This window comes from Westerdykella ornata (assembly GCF_010094085.1).
Source record: "Westerdykella ornata strain CBS 379.55 unplaced genomic scaffold EI97scaffold_8, whole genome shotgun sequence".
Taxonomy (NCBI): domain Eukaryota; kingdom Fungi; phylum Ascomycota; class Dothideomycetes; order Pleosporales; family Sporormiaceae; genus Westerdykella; species Westerdykella ornata.
The window spans coordinates 699936-715954 of NW_022986858.1; the positions used below are offsets into that span (position 1 = coordinate 699936).

The window sequence follows — 16019 nt, forward strand, 5'->3', positions numbered from 1 at the left end:
CTTGCAGCATCGGGACTTGACGGGGACGCAGCAATTCTGCCAGAGTAAGTTCTTCTGCTGTTTGTAGTATCATGTAACCTTTCAAACCAAACCTAACGAAAAAAGATAGGAGATGGCGACCAAAGATCTTGCCGCCAGAGGGTTGGATGTCGCCGCTCGCAGCATTGACCTGCTGACCGTCCTGGGCGAGCTGTCTAACCAGGCCAGTCCAATGTATCAGATGGCCATAGACTTCGCTCGCTGGCTGGAGCGAGAGAAGTTGAATCACTGGCAACTCCAGTCCTGCTTAAGACTGGCTCGGGATCTTGTTCAACCAAACGACGCTGGGCTCCAGTTCTTCTCAATGGTGCTCAGCGGGTCGCGGACCAGGGCCGTCGGGCCACTCTTCACTCAACCTCACGGCTCCCTTGGCCGGTACCTGACAAAAGATGACCATCTCAGATGGATGACCTCAACAATATCCTGTCTATTTGAGTATCACAGCGAAGGCTTCATCTCCGATACGCTTTGCGCTTTCGTGATGCAGTCCAACCTTGCTAGAGGCCAAAAGCCATTATCTGAGCACCGGTTAGCTCACCATCCCATGCGCCTGGAGGTCAAGCCAGTCATCAATAAGGTCGTATCCAGTATATGGTGTAATGTGGTCAATTCTCTTGGAATTGAGCAAATGTCTGGAAGTGTCCTCCGGTTACCGAAGGAGCTTCAAGATATTTGTCCCCGCGGGCACCATTTGGAGAGCCATACGCTAGGGCTGGCGATGAGTAAGATCTGTGACAGTCCAGCGGAAGTAATTATCGAAAGCGAACATCTTCTTACCAACCTTACGCTATGGCTCGTTCTACACTTCCACGGCAAACTTCGCGTGGTTGTCAGTGGAGCCACCGTGTATGAGAAATATCTCGGAGACGAAGAGAGACGCATCGAAATCCGCACCAAGAGGTTCTGCGATTCCAACAGCGAATGCAAATCCGACTCAGAGAAGCCCATGTTTAAGATGTACACAATAGTGGGTAGCAAATTTGATGCTCACATGCTTTCCGGCATGTATGACACACAAATGACAATTGAGAGTGTTCCCCGAGCACGACAACCACTCTACAAGAGTCCAGTGTCATATTCGGGGAGTGCCGCATCTCTCAGCCTCAAGCTTCTCACTCGGTCTGCCGCCAAAAAAATCATGGCCTGGTTGCTCGACTGCAAAGTCGAAAAAAACTGGGGCAACCAGCTATCTTTCAGAGTCCTGCATGACGTCAACTCTCAAGGCATTAACCTCACTGTCGCCGACGTCGTGCGCAAAGTGCCTCTCATTAGGAACATGGACTGGGATGTAATGGACCATGCGGCCGCCGTTGTATTCATGCAGAGGAAAGCCCCAACCGTTGACGAATGGCTTGATGCTGAGCTTTCCGAAGACGAAATGATGGGCACGTCTGGAACAAGCGAGTACGATGAAGATACCCCTGTAGAGCTCCTGAACTATTTCTCCATCCTCCACGATCTCTATGCAAAGGTTAGGCAAAGCTGCAAGTGTCATGTGTGCAGGTCTTCGAAACGCAAGTTTCATCTTAATCAAGGGTGCCTTCAGCGCAGAGTTCTCCATGAGGTTCTGTTCTATATAGCTCATGCCATTGCTGACGGTTTCGGGGCTTCTGATGCTTCCTCGAGATCCGCCGCTCAAATCGAAGCCGACGATATGGGCGTATCTCGAATTCTGCTGGACGCCGTAGACCCGACACGACAGGAAATCAACTGGCATTCCTGGCTAAATACCGCTAGTCGGGTCGTCCTAGGATGCCCTTCGCTTGACGACCTTGACGGGGCCTCGAGCAGAGATGTGCACTATACGGAGAAAATGAATTTCTCCGAGACAAAACTTCTCACTACGAGCACAGTAGCAGTGCAGTTCGGGGGCCTAGCTGTTATTGCACCGTGGCTTGAACTTGCCGCGCCAATTTCAAGAAGGGGCTGCTTTGGGATGATTGTAGTGAGAGGCCAGGTTGGTGTCATCGCAAACGGATTTGATGGTAGCAGTCATTTCCTGGCAGTGGAAGCAGAGACAGCGGTGACCCAAACATTACCGACAGAGGAGACTTCGTATTTCGTCAACAGCTTTCCGAAGAAACCAGAACTCCCAGACAGCGATATAACAATCCCGACGGATCACTCTGAGGTCAGCAGCGACTACATTCTTGTTGCGGACGGACAGACTCTATACAAACTGCTCATGCGAGTCTCATCCGGCAGCCATTCCCGTTTGATCGATCCGAGTCTTGCTATGCTCAAGCTTTCTCAAGGTCTACCCACATTAACTTGCCACCACGCCAAGGGCCCAATTATGCGATCTCCGCCACTTCCTCGACTGTTGAAAACATACGCATTTGAAGATCTGTTGGGCCGCTGGTCGGCCGTTTCTCCACCCGCAAGCAATGACGAGCCAACCGACAGTGAGACCGTCCGTCAAGCGCAGTGGGATGAAAAAGGGTTCGAAGTGCCAACACCCACAGACCATCAACGATACTCCGAGGAGGCAAAGCCTAACATGCCATCGACTTATCACTGCTCCTTTGGCCTGGATACATATTTCAAGTACCATGTTGCTTTAGCACTAGCCCTCGATCATGTTGCGATAGCAAATCATGGGGGTAGCTGCATGAACTGCGCTCTAGAGTCGGTTCCGAAAATGAAAGCATTGGACGGGATTGACGATCCAAACCACGACCGTTGGGTAATCAACAGAACAGCGGACGCCACCAGATCTAGGCCGAAGGAGGCAATCTTGCAAGCTCCGGTGAGCAAGGGCATCGAGACGAAATCATTGAAAAGATTGAGGTATGGAGATTCTGGGCCGGAGAGCGAAGCGCAAAAATGAGGAAAGGAAAAGCCCTATTAATTGGGCGTGTCAGGGAATGAAAGACTGCACTGCTGGAAACATCAGATTTGTCAATATAGACGCTCTCGTCCCTTCATCTCCTGCATGCTGAATTCTCTACATCACGCTCTCTCTGTTATCACTTTGTCATCTCCGAGTCCGCTATTTGTGCAGGAACTAATTCGGTCTGATGCGATCCCATATCTCCAGGTCCTTTTTGAACGGATGTATCAATGCACCTGGACGTTTTATGCTACAATAACTGGACTCTATGTGTGGTAAAGTATGTCCCTCTCCAGGCTCCAGCAGTGGGTTAGCCCTCCAACAGGTTTTGAGACGCGCAATGTTTCCAATAAATATTACCTGCAATTCGTATTGGAACGCAACAGCCCGCTTCCACGTTCTATTGGTAGCTTCCAAGGTTGGATTGCTACCACAGTACGCCCTTACTGTGCCACAAACAACTGACGTCATGCTATTGTCGGCGCCATCTTCCATGGGGTACGAAGTATACAAATGATCGGCTCACCTCACGACGTTCTCAAATCCGCGATCCCGTTGATTCCTCTCATAGAGCATTCCATGTGCCAGGCGTCTTCTCGGATACCTGAACGACCCGTACTATCCAGAGACTTCAAGAGTTCCCATGTACGTGTCGACACTGCTCTTCTGTGTAGCGGAGGACGCGAAGCCGGTACGTTATGCGCACTAGCACTAGCACCCCGAGCGAGGGCAGACAGCAAAAACACTGACAATACATTTGGCTCGCAGTTTATCCACAGAATTCTTGATGGAAATTATCTCTGTCTGGTGCAATCATGCGACGTACCGAGTGATCCAACTGGATTCAAGACGCAGTTGAAAGAGGGGGAGGATTTCGAAACCGAATTTATTGGTGCCTCTCAAGAAGACTGCCAAAAATGGACACGGGAGAAGTCAGCCCAGGTTAATTTTATTAACCCATACGTTCTGGTCATCGCGGATGAGCGCACCGCGAGGGATGGAACTATCTCGGCCCAATTCTACAGTGAAGGCATGGGCAAGGAGGACGAAGAGATGCCTCTTGAGTTCCCGGGTTACGGTGTTCTTCCCCCTAAGAGCGACACGTGGTATGACTATAGGATCGATCCCAAAGCATTCTTCAGGCTGTCCGCCGCTCTCGACTCTACGGCAATAGATGTAGCATACCCTATCTACTATGGCCGCAAAGACGAGCTCACGGATGAAAATGGCGTGTTCGATGTTATCAAGGCGTTTCGTACTATAAGTGAGGGAGCCAGCGCATTTCAATGTCTGTACAACCTGAAGAATAGAGACACAGGGATTTGGGAGAGGTAGATTCTGGAGGAGGGATCGCTGGTTGCTTGCTGGGCTATGTTTCCTGATAGTGGCACGCAGTCCAATGCACTGTCCTGGGTGAGCAGGTGGTCTACTCCAGAAACCTGGCGATTATATATGAACTATATTGTGCCCGATCCGCTAGCTACTTCCTAGCTTCAATCACCGCTCGCGAGTGTGAACCTGCAACAAGTGTGCGAGTGCGTTTCCAAGCCGGGGCTGCCAGCAGCCCGTTTCTTTCCAAGAAATATCCCCTGCACGATGGTCGCGGTATCAATACACTTAACAATGTGTACCGCGATCAGACAGGCAGACCTCTGTACAGATGCCAAGAATGTTCACGCTATCAATCTTCCCTGAGATGCCGTTTGTGGTGCACGTTTCCAGAACTTTGTAACGTTAGTATCACGTCCTTTTGGGCACTTTGCAGGGCTATGGCCATGGCTACTTCTGTGCGGACGAAGCATGCTCGTTAGCGGGCGTGCTTTCCCAAGAATTTTAGGGTTGGTTGTCTTAGAATACATGAGAGGAGGCGGCACAAGCGGCGTTGTTCAACTTATTTAAAACAGCATGTCGATCTACACATGCATAAAAAGCGGCGCAAATTGGCGTTGTTGTTGTGCAGCTTATCTAAAACAGCATGTCTTACACTGAGTGCGGCACAGCACGGCACCCGCTGGGCGCAGTTCGACACAGCCTGGATGCGCCAACACATTGCGAAGACACGGTGTCTGGCATCCTAACTCTAACAATTCTGTGACTGACTTCCATTCCTGCACTTATCCTGAGATAGAACTTGTCCGTCACATTCTCTTTTCAACCTGCTCCATCTCACTTTCCCGAAGATACAAACTCTCTCACTAGCATGGCAGCTGAGAAGTTTGTTAACGAGAACAAACCCATCCTCGGGGAGCGGGCGCCAGGCAACAGTGACTTGGAGCTCGCAAATATTAGCATCTCCCCCGCTAGGTACCCTAGGGTTCCCAATAACTAACACTAACATTGGGCAGCATGCCGAGCATGAGGAATCGCCGTATGTGTCGCATAGTAGACTATGGCGACACTCCCTTCGGCTCCTCTGTTCCTCTGTCATCCTATTAGCTCTCCTGTCTGTCTCTTGGAACATTTTCCGATGCGAATTCTCGAAAGGCTCCAGAGCTATGAATGCAGGTGTATTACCCCAGATAGATTTCGATCTCCCCAAACTGCCGCAAGAGAAAAATCAATACAAGAGCTGTTCATCCGTCGTCGCATCTCGAAGTCTCGAGTTCGGCTTCAACTTCACGAGCGATCGCGCAGCCGAGAACCGATGGCGCTTCCTTGATTCGTCTGTTCCTGAATCTCACAGGAGCCTCCGAGGTCAGCTAACCATTGACCGAGGAAGCTTCTCCCAAGCTTCTGACATGGAGGTCCACGTTACCACTCGCTCTAGCGACGAGAACGAACTGGAAAATGTTCACTTGCACAAATCAGACTCCGTGCTAAATTTTGACTATGACTTTAGAGCCGAGAAAGATGTCTGCACAGAAGTTGAGATAGTAGTGCTCTTTCGACCATGGCCTAAACGTTCACTGGATTGGTTTGACATCCGAACAAGTATTTTCGACATCAATTTCGAACCCTCGCTTGGCTGGGAGATTAACAACCTACGTACGCATACCTCGCATGGCGACGTGTGGATGGACTCTCGATTCCCCTCCAATGACCCTTTGATCGCACATAACGCTTCCATTAGCTCCATCGATGGGGTCATTTTTGGCTGGTATATTCCGGACGAGAACCTCGAACTACGCAGCGAAGATGGGGGGATTGGCGGCTTTATCTGTCCTAGACTTGCTGAAGGTGTGCCATTCGATCCAAAGAGTATATTGATGTCGACTTTGTCCGGCCGAATCCGTGTTGGCCTCATCTATGAAGTGTGGCCCGCAAAGGTCTACACGCATCGAACTAAGATTGAGTCAGTTTCAGGGGATATCAGCGCGGTGGTGCCGCATGGCACACAAACAAACATCTCCAGCATCAGCGGCTCCATTACGACCGCCATCAGGCCATATGGTGCTGCCAGTCAGAATGCGACGAGCGAGATATATACGGCTTCAAGATCTGGCGACTCCTGGGTGATTCTCTATAGTCCGCCCAATGAATCACTTGATGGGAATTATAATCCGCTTCTGAATACGGTTAGCAAGCACGAGGTTGGCGAGGGAACATTGTGGTTAGATTACCCCTTTGCTTGGTGGGGCGAGATGGAAGCCAAGATTGAGCATGGAAAGCTAGAATTTGAAGGAAACTTGTTGGAGGATATTAAACGAGAGGAGGGACATGTAACAGCAACGAGAGGGAAGAAGGGGGCGTCTCAGATGGAAGCGCATGTTAGTACTGGTGCCCTAACTGTTCACCTTGGTCTACAGGAGCTTGATTAGTGACTGGTGGCATAGCAGGCGGAGAATGTTCATGGAACTGTAGACTCGTGTCTCTCTTCTGTCCTTCGACGCGACCATCCTGGGTTGAATCTTTCTGTTATCATCATGCTGATTGTTTACTGCTAGTTAGGGTTACCTAAATGATAAATCAAAGCAAAGGAGTATTAGAAGACTGAGTTAGTTCAGTTTTGCCTTCGTCTAGCCGATTTAACCCAACGATTAGGCTTTCAACCACTGTCGAGTAAAGTCTTAGATATCGTCAAGACTGTAAGTTATCTACGTTTTCACAAAGTAACTTGCGAATACTACCTGGTTGTAACCAACAGCGCTTTCAGATTAGGCATTGATTCCTGCCAATATCGGCTTAACAGACAAATTCGAATGAATCAAGCGTGTCAAGGTATGATCACCCTCATATTCCTGGCGATTTCGATTCTGGAAAGCCCTTGAAAGTGTTGGTTTATCGTGAAAGAGCCTCTAACGGACAAACAAACACTAGCGCTGCCGCATGAGGTCTACATTGCAAATAGACAAGGCGAGAATTAGTAGGTATGTGAAACCATGTACAATAATATATGCTACTGCCTACTTAACGGTCTTCGTTCCAGGAAATAACTGGATAGAAAAGGCAAAAAAGGTTGAGCTCTTCTCTCGTCTGAGGCGGTAGACAGGAGCAGATATGGCTTCCAGAGCTTAAGACGATCCCGGATTAGCATCCGTCCTTCCCATAGGTAAGCGCGCATACAATTACCTACCATCGGTTTAAGGAGTCTCATGAGGGGTTTCTCCTTTACAAGCAGGACATCTATCATTGGTTTTATCCTCTTGCCAGTCATGGGTATTTTGGCTTTGGTTTGGCGGACAGGCAATTTGATTCGCTCGTGCTGTGGCACATGCTGCTATAAACACGACTGCAAGATGCACACATCCAAATTGGCCGTGAACGTTGTCGCACATATTGTAGTTTCTTAAGAACAGAAGTAGAATGAGAGGGTATGACTTGAGTTAATTTAACCGGGTCGAACGGCTTGTCAATTGTGCTGTAATGGCCGTGTTTTCAGGATATAGCATGCATGTCGCCTCTCACCTGCGTACTGAGTTGCCCTGTGCAAAGGCGAACCGTCCAAGCACAATATACACTACTCCGATCTCATACTTCGGTATTAATGAGCGTAAATGGGCGCTATCAATCCGACCTCTGCACTCGTAGAAACTTACATAGGGCTAGGTTGTCCCTCCTGTCATTGGCTACTGCACCTTCCCCGTTATTACCTTCCATTGGGTGCACTTTCCAACTCCCAAATAGCTTCACCTTCTCCCTTCTTTGCAAGATTCCGGCTGCAAAACGCCTTCAACAACTCACACAGCTTCACTATCTTTAGGTGAACATCTCAATATTAATATCTCCAGGCAGTGCTGCAGCGGTTCGCTCCATCCGTCTTTTCTGCCACTCGCATCACTCGCTCCAGATGAAGCCGGAGGCTCTAAACAAAACGGCCAGTTTGAAGGTCCGTGTGCCCGACAGAACCCGCTTCGTCCAACGGTGTTCCCTCGGATTTCACGACGTCCTGAACCAGTTCAACACCAAGACGCAGACGGGAAGAAAGCGTGTCCAAGAAGAACTGGATGGCAGTCGAGCGCGTCATTTCGGCAAGCCATACGAAGGCTTGAGTAGTTATGAGACCCAAGAAGACGAGGACACCGACAGTGATTTCAGCGACACTGAAAGCTACTATACCACCTCATCAAACGTAGACCTTACGTTCGGAGATGCAGCCGAGCGTTATGGCCCGCTCGACGTTCGAAGTTATGGAGTCTCTCATACCATGGACAAGGGCGGCAGCAGTGGCAGTTCGGGTATTGATAGCGACACAGTCAGCGATGGGGACACTGAATCGACTATGGCGTCCATTGTAGGTATCCGTACCGAGGAGGATGCCTTCAAGCATGATGCAACGAACGTCGGATGTGTGGAAACGGATTGCAAGGGTATGTGATTCACAAAGCTGCCGTCCCGTCCATCAGCATTGATCTTCCACAGATTGTCAGCCACAAAATCACGATTCATCCAAAAACGAAGCAGCTCACCTCCATCCCAGGAATGAGCGTCCGATTACAATGGAGAAGGTACTAGGACCGTCATCGAGCTGTTTTACCAGGCTTTACGGAACGACCCCTTCAGTCAGACCAAATACGCCTGCATCATGCTGGCCTTCCACACAGAAACCTAGTGCTGATCCGCCCACTATCTTTGGCCCGAAGGATACGGATACTGCGCACCTTGAATTTGAAATTTTGGACGAATGGAGCGGGCCCCGTGCTCTGGTGCTGGAATCGCTCGAATACGGAACAAGCAGCAGGTTGGAGATACATATTTCCAAGGGCCTCCATGTAGTGGCACCAGGCGCGAAGTCTAAGGTGCACAACATGGTTTCGGATTCACCACTTGTCAAACTTATCCTCGCTCTCAAAATCATCGGGGAGAACAGTGGACCTTTCTACCGCCGTTTTCAAAATGTCAGATACGGTTCTTCAGGGAAATTGAAGGTGGATGTTCTTCCAGGATTCCGGGTAGCGGTAACCAGCCCGTCCAGCTCCGAAGAGCGGGAGGAAACGATCGCTTCTATGCCGGGTGCATCCCCCTTAACGGTGGGAGACCCCTGGAATTCTTTATTCCAAGGATTGAATTCAATGTCGGCGGAGTGCGCGGCACCAACATCGGATGAAGCAACGGCACTGGTAGCTTCCTCAAGTCCTTTGGTATCTTCTCAACAGCCGGTTTCGCCTGATGATTCGAGTTGTCCCGCCTCACATTCATCAGATACCATGCACGATGTTGCAGCTGCCCAGGGTGCGAAACTAAAAGCGAATCGCGCCGACCGTTGGTTACTGAGTGTGTTAAGATGTAAGGACTGGAGACGCGCATTCGATACGTGGCGTGAGTTGCATCTAGGGAACTGTTTGCATTTCGAGTGTCGCTCTTTGCACCAATCGGGCATGGGCTCATACTCATCTTTAGTCCCTACATGTGTGGATTTTAGACGAGGACTGATGGCCAGGACCATTTTCCACATCAAGACCTGTCACAAATGCGGTGCTCAACGAGTTCCCACACCACTCTGCACCAAATCAACGGGCGCTGAAAATCCTCCGTGCATTCAGTTGTCGTCACAGCTTGACTCCCTACGGTCATCCAAGGAAGCCTTAGACAGCGATTCAGAGACTTGCATTCCATCAGACCCTGACCCCTTCCCGTCATCCAAAGGGGTCTGGGACAGCGACTCGAACACCCAGGTACGATCAGACCCTGATTTGCTCCAGTCTCCCATCGGAATCTCAATATGCAACTCGTCGGAACCCGCACGATTTCGTCAGACTGTAATAGAACCTTTGAGAAAGATCGCACCCGAGGAACAGCTGTCCTCTTTGGGATTGGATCCTCCGGAACGTTCCCAGCTGATAGGTTCGCCGAATGTTAACTGGCAAGAGGCTGTTTACGATTCACCCTGCCCTGAGAACTGCAACGAATTGCCCTGTTTTAAGGAACGCGACGGCGTCAATCTTCTTTCAGCGCCGTGTTCCATTCGCAGTCGCTCGCCGTATCCAAGTGTTACCGCCCCTTTGCCGAACACCAACAACACCAACCCATGTGATCGTATGAAGGTTCGCATTCGTCGAGCTACCCACAAGATTGCGTCTGCAGCTCTAGTAAGAGAGTCGAAAGCTGCGTTGGCGGCATTAAAGTGGAAGGGCAGAAGGTGAGCACCACATACTATATGTTCCAACGTTAAGGCTGAGTCAGACATGAGGAGAGGGATTCGTGAGCTAACTTCGCATCACAGAGTATTCAACAAAGTGATGCTTATGTTAGGCATCAAAGAGGTAAAATATTATGAAGCACTCTTGAAGGAATGGGCCGTGTAAGATGCCATGGTCGTCATGGATGACTTCCCGGTAATTCAAATGCATCGCTTCGTCGGTCAGTTCCATTCGTTGGGCACTTTATATCAATGATTGAGCATACTATTTTGGTTGTTGGTTTCCCTTTGTTCAAGTGGAGTGAGTCGGTGGATGCTTTGGTAGTAATGGGCGTTCCGCTCGCAGGGATGTCTCCAGGCACGGGATTCACAGTTTGCTGATCAGAGTTAGCTGACAGAGAATGGAACGATTATAATACAATCATGCCTTCACAAGCTTTGTCAGAGGTAACTGCTGAGTGGGCGACGTTTTGTGATGCACTTTGCGGCCTTGTCTTCAGAACAACTCAGCACTCCGTTGTCTGGTTTGCCGGGGATGCTTCGGCACTTTTGTATCCCAGGTATCAGTCATACTTGGTTATCGAAGTCGAAAGTGACAACGAAGACATCGTAGTTATTATGTCCCAAATTAACCATTCCGCTGGCATACCCGGACATAGTACGATAACTGTGGCTGGATCGGTCGAGTTTTATCACACCCCAGGGTCGCGAGTGCCTCCGCATTGGCAGTTCGCGTCGTTCTTGAGCACTTGCGCAAGAGAGATTATGAGGTAAAGGATCCCGCTCTTGAGAGTCACGGTCACGAAATCCGACTACTATGCGTGATGCACGCAGTGATCTTCGCTTCTGGGTGCCATGCTCCGAACTATGTTTCTTTGCCCGAGCGAATCAATACATTCAATGATGGCCCTACATTGCATTACATGAATCTGCGAACAAGTATCATTGGAGGAGCAGATGCGGCAGTCCCAAGTTGGATCGACAGGCGTCTTTTTTCATCTTGTTTTTGTTGCGGAGAAGAACACCCTCAACCCACAAAGCAGGAAATCGCCTCGCCGGGAATGGGCCAAGCCACCGTCGAATCAAAAAAGAGTCGCACTCGCGCAAGCTCGCATCCGATAACTTTTCGACGAAGAAAACACCACCCATCATCACTCGACGTCAATTTAGCATTCGATGCCAAGCCGCTAAACCCAAGCTCGATCCGCCAAGACCAACCTCAACTCAACCTCACCTCACCACCAGCAGCAACCCACATACCCAAACGCCCGCAACCGCCCTAACATTCAAGATGGCGGGCAAAGGACACGGACCCAGTGCGTAACAGCTGAACTCGCGACCAATTGATCCCTCCTGCTGACAGGACCTCCCTACAGATGTGGTCCGCTTGGACCCGGCGCTCATGAAGTGGTACAGTACGTCACGCACCGTTTACTCCTCGAAAAGCCCCGGCCGTCGATTATGACCTACTGCTCTGGAATCGATCCCGTCTTTCAAACCGCGAGCGATGCTGTGCTTATATGGGGATCTAATGGTGGGACACAAGCCGTACTGACAGCTTATGCCAGAAATGAACGCGAACCGATACAAGTACTTCCGCTGGACGAAATACACCGCGACCGTCTCCTTCATCTACATTGTTGCTGTTCCGGCGGCCGTATTCGCTGGAGGATGGTTCACTGAGGTTCGTGGGATAGACTGTGTTTTAGGGAGGAAGTTGCTAACAGGTGGGCAGGGCAAATGGGACTTGCGGGGGAAGAGGAGGGGCGATTTGCTCGTCGAGTACTAAGCACTGCTCGCGGAATTGGAAGGAAATGATATGCGATTGTGTATATATAAGTGGAATGGGAGCGGCGCTTGCAAAGTCCTCTGTGCCTGACGACGTCGACGTTCGATGTTCATTGACTACGACCCACGTCACGCTACGCCCCCTCGAGCCTCCAACACAGCACAACCTGCACGAATCATATTGCAAGATTTATGGACGGTATGGTAAGACACGTCCGAACCCGCGCCCCCGCAGCCTGCACTTGCCTATATCCTGCAGTTTTCCGGGTCTACTCAAAGGCTGGAAGTTGCACATATATAGCAGGCCTGGCAATAAGGTTCGTAGCGCCTCTCTCTTCGTAAAATGGTTCTTCAAGCCCTAGCTTCCTATTAACCTAAACAGATTGCAGGGAAGTAACTTGCACCACACAGGTAGTTCAACCCACAGAGGACGCGCAGCTAGGTATTCAGTCGAACTATGTGCAAGGCCGCAGTACGTTTATAACCAGGCCTCCAATGACGGGCACTCTCGGTCTCACCGAATATCGCGTTTTCTTGTTGTATCCACTACGTCATCAGGTGCCACCAGCGCGTCTTCCCAAGGTCAGCCTGACAGCTTCCGCGTCTGTTCATATTTGTATGATAGAACAACAGTGGAGACCATGAAACCTGTTCTCACAGTGAGAGTGGCTGACAGTCCGCAGGTAAAGGAATTGAACTTTTGTTCCCTTATATTTTCTTGCTCTTTGAGAGTATGGGCGAGGAGCAGGGGGAATTGCGGATTACATGATGTTTACGGATGTGGATTATGTGAACCCCGAGACGCAGGAGGATGTGAAGAATTGGGGGATCTGGATTACAAAGGAGTCTGGGGTTGAAGAGGTTTAGATTGGATGTGGTCCAGCATTATAGCCAGCGGTTTACGAACGAAGGACTGGGTTGCGCATGTGCGTGCGCATTGCGGTGCTGATGTCTTCATGGTCGGCGAGTACTGGGTGCCGGATGTGCGGGAGCAATTGCACTGGCTGGAGATCATGCAGCACGACGACTTCAATCTCTTCGATTCGGATCTCGTCTTCAATTTCTCTCGCATCAGTAAGAACCAAAAAGCGGACCTGAGACAGGTCTTCGACAATACGCTCGTGCAAAAAGGCACCCACGAGAGCCGTCACGTTGGTCATGAACCACGACATGCAGCCCGGCCAGACCGTCGAGACGCCCACTGAGGGCTTCTTCAAACCGATGGCGTACAGTCTCATTCTCCTGCGGCGAGAAGACTACCCCTGCGTCTTCTACGGCGACTTGTACGGCATGAGAGGCAAAGATCAGATGCATGTTGGGGAGGTGTGGACGGATGTGCTGGGGTGGGAGCAGGGGGAGGGAGGATCGATGAGGAGGGTTTTGGCAGGTTTAAGTGTAGTAGTGTCAGTGTGAGTGTGTGGGTGAGGAAGGATGCAGAGGGGAGGGAGAAGTTTCCTACCGAGTTTGACTCGAATATCTATGGGGAGTGAGTATGGACAGGTAGAGGAAAGGATAGACATGGAATAGACAGTGGGACAAGCTGCCAAGGACTGACTGGTGTAAAGGTTCATGGAATCAAGACCACTCAAACACTTCCCCTCCCTCATCTCTATACTCTCCCTCTACTCATCCTTACTAAAGAAGCCCACCTCCCCACTCTCCCTCCCCAACCTAACCAACCTCTCCCTCATCCTCTCCGCCCTCTCCCCAATCTCCCCACCCACCCACTTCCGAAAATCCACCTCGCCAACCCAGCTCCCCACCCCATGCTGCAACACATTCCTCGCCCTCTCCTTGCCCGCCCCCTTCTTACAACTCCCCACACTCCCATGCAACGTCATCCTCTCTTTGTCCGGATCATACACGCCCCTATGCAAGATATTATTATCATAAAACACCACCTCACCCGCCTTCAACCTCACGACCAACTGCCCCGGCATATCGTCCTCAAAAGGATCCGCACTCCTCTCCTCCTCCGTCCTCGCCCGCCTGTGACTCCCCGGAACGACAACGAGACTCTCATCCTCGTACAGCGCCAAATTCCACTGCGCATGGAACGCCTCCTTCTTCACCAATCGCTCCAGTTCCTCCTCCGCCGACGCGCTGGCGGGGATGTCGTCGCGGTGCCAGCGCAGCGCGAACGCCGCGTCCGGCCGCACGAGCATGTTGTACAGTTCCATGACGAGTTCCTCTTCTTCGCAGCCGATGAGGACTTGTGCGTACTTGAGGAGTTCCGGGTCGAAGTAGCTTTTGGCGAAGGTGGCGGCATGGGGGTTGGACGGGTGCAGGAGGTGCTGGACGCCCCAGATGCCGTTGGAGGGGTCCGAGGGCCAGGGCGGGAATTGTTTGGGCAAGGTGCGCAGGTACGGCCATTGCGAGGTGCGGGCTAAGTGCGTGAGGTGAGTGGCTGCGTCGCGCAGGGTCGGGAGGTCGAAGGTGGGGAAGAGGGTGGCTGGGAGAATGACGAAGCCGTTTTGCTGGAGGGAGGCGAGGGCGGAGGTGTACGGGTCTGAAGGGGGTGGGAGGTTTGCGGATGGGGAGGGTGTGGTGTCGTCGTTGGGAGCGGTTTGTGTTGTTGCCGTCGAAGTCGTCATTGTGAAAAGGAACTTCAGGTGTTGCTAGGAATACAGATTCGAAGACGTATGAGACAAGAACGAAGGGTATATAACTGGAAAAAGGACACGCATGCAAATTGGTTCAGATGTAACGTTCACTGCATGTTGTCGTGGGGTGCAACTTGCAGAGGTTACCCCGCAGACCCGTGGACGTTCATTTTGATAACCAAGCTCCTTTCCTGATTCGGACGACCGTGTCCACAGGCCGATGCTACTGGGGATTTACAATGCTATCTGTTATTAATATTGAGCGAAGGTACAACGTTGCAATCTGACGTAACACTCATTCAAGGGACGCGTCACAGGTACACTTCACGTTCATGCCATTTGCAGTAGTAGGATATTTAATATGAAAGGTCGGTTGATAGATGCATATATATTCCTTATGAAATGCCACCCTATATCCAGGCATCTACATCGCTTCCACTGTATCGGTATACAATGAATACAACGGCAAAAGACATGCCAATGCAAAAAGGGTATCCACGCGGATGAGAAAGAAAAAGAGAAAGAATCGCTAAAAGTACAGGGAGGGGGAGAAAGATGAAAACTGAGGAAAAGTTACAGTGAAGTCTGACGAACATGGCCTTTAAGCAAGCGTGTAAATAGGCTTGGACATCCATCTGCGCTTGCCGAAATACGCATATCCGCGGTCTATCTCGTCCAGCCAACGCGAGAAAGTAGATCAACCAAAACGTCAGCATGGGCCATCTATTGCCGACCACCAGGACGTCTTGAGGAAAATATTGAGTAATGAGCATAGCTGTAGTAAGTAGGCTTGAGAGCATTTTTCTTCGGTGGCTTGAAGTGTTTCGAACTTTCCACCTCGGTCCTTTTGCGGATGTTTATAACTTTTCCAATCGAGATCGTCCAAGGGTGACATAGTACATGGTCCAATCAAGATCAAGCTCCTGAGAGATGTTCAAGACGATAAACAGAGCAATCGATGTATGATGCAAATAATGCCTATTCGACATGAGGACGTTCGGACGGCCACTGTGGATGCCGAAAGAGGTCGAAGAGGAGAAAACTGGCTCCTTCATACTGCAAGGTTTGCCAAATCGACCGTCAAGAGGATCTTGAGTCTCAATGGGGAAGTATATGGCCTGGAATGAAGGATGAGGCTGGTTCTTCCTATTTGTGATGGATTCTCGGTGGAAGCTTAGATTGATCCGCTGGCCGTCTTCCAGTATCCTTACTCGGCTAAATCAAAGGCGACTGGCAGAAT

General features: G+C 50.5%; 9 protein-coding genes across 9 annotated transcripts; 7 read left to right on the plus strand and 2 right to left on the minus strand.

The window, feature by feature from the left end:
• Positions 1–112: 112 nt before the first annotated feature.
• On the plus strand, positions 113–2869 carry EI97DRAFT_489820 (uncharacterized protein; the record flags this gene model as incomplete). The annotated part of the gene is made up of 1 exon (XM_033802227.1): positions 113–2869. The coding sequence occupies one exon, from the start codon at positions 113–115 to the stop codon at positions 2867–2869; it is 2757 nt and encodes a 918-aa protein (XP_033654741.1).
• A 554-nt stretch (positions 2870–3423) lies between these two features.
• Positions 3424–4277, plus strand: EI97DRAFT_397220 (uncharacterized protein). Its single transcript, XM_033796357.1, has 2 exons — positions 3424–3563; positions 3641–4277. The coding sequence occupies exons 1-2, from the start codon at positions 3516–3518 to the stop codon at positions 4205–4207; spliced, it is 615 nt and encodes a 204-aa protein (XP_033654742.1). The 5' UTR covers positions 3424–3515; the 3' UTR covers positions 4208–4277.
• Positions 4278–4931: 654 nt separating this feature from the next.
• Positions 4932–6784, plus strand: EI97DRAFT_432801 (uncharacterized protein). Its single transcript, XM_033798245.1, has one exon. The coding sequence runs from the start codon at positions 5368–5370 to the stop codon at positions 6628–6630; it is 1263 nt and encodes a 420-aa protein (XP_033654743.1). The 5' UTR covers positions 4932–5367; the 3' UTR covers positions 6631–6784.
• A 1315-nt stretch (positions 6785–8099) lies between these two features.
• Positions 8100–10554, plus strand: EI97DRAFT_441950 (uncharacterized protein; the record flags this gene model as incomplete). Its single annotated transcript, XM_033799729.1, has 3 exons — positions 8100–8619; positions 8672–10388; positions 10473–10554. 3 exons carry the CDS (start codon positions 8100–8102, stop codon positions 10552–10554), a joined length of 2319 nt encoding a protein of 772 aa, XP_033654744.1.
• Positions 10555–11246: 692 nt separating this feature from the next.
• Positions 11247–11775, plus strand: EI97DRAFT_313098 (uncharacterized protein). The gene is made up of 2 exons (XM_033794622.1): positions 11247–11704; positions 11765–11775. The coding sequence occupies exon 1, from the start codon at positions 11312–11314 to the stop codon at positions 11669–11671; it is 360 nt and encodes a 119-aa protein (XP_033654745.1). The 5' UTR covers positions 11247–11311; the 3' UTR covers positions 11672–11704; positions 11765–11775.
• Positions 11680–12177, plus strand: EI97DRAFT_457914 (uncharacterized protein; the record flags this gene model as incomplete). The annotated part of the gene is made up of 4 exons (XM_033800862.1): positions 11680–11704; positions 11765–11803; positions 11957–12072; positions 12124–12177. The coding sequence occupies 4 exons, from the start codon at positions 11680–11682 to the stop codon at positions 12175–12177; spliced, it is 234 nt and encodes a 77-aa protein (XP_033654746.1).
• Positions 12178–12944: 767 nt separating this feature from the next.
• On the plus strand, positions 12945–13381 carry EI97DRAFT_457915 (uncharacterized protein; the record flags this gene model as incomplete). The annotated part of the gene is made up of 2 exons (XM_033800863.1): positions 12945–13037; positions 13088–13381. 2 exons carry the CDS (start codon positions 12945–12947, stop codon positions 13379–13381), a joined length of 387 nt encoding a protein of 128 aa, XP_033654747.1.
• Positions 13382–13798: 417 nt separating this feature from the next.
• EI97DRAFT_493697 (uncharacterized protein) lies at positions 13799–14966 on the minus strand (the record flags this gene model as incomplete). The annotated part of the gene is made up of 1 exon (XM_033802371.1): positions 13799–14966. The coding sequence occupies exon 1, from the start codon at positions 14768–14770 to the stop codon at positions 13799–13801; it is 972 nt and encodes a 323-aa protein (XP_033654748.1). The 5' UTR covers positions 14771–14966.
• Positions 14967–15082: 116 nt separating this feature from the next.
• On the minus strand, positions 15083–15804 carry EI97DRAFT_313180 (uncharacterized protein). The gene has a single exon (XM_033794623.1). It carries the CDS (start codon positions 15577–15579, stop codon positions 15190–15192), a length of 390 nt encoding a protein of 129 aa, XP_033654749.1. The 5' UTR covers positions 15580–15804; the 3' UTR covers positions 15083–15189.
• Between the last annotated feature and the right edge of the window lie 215 nt (positions 15805–16019).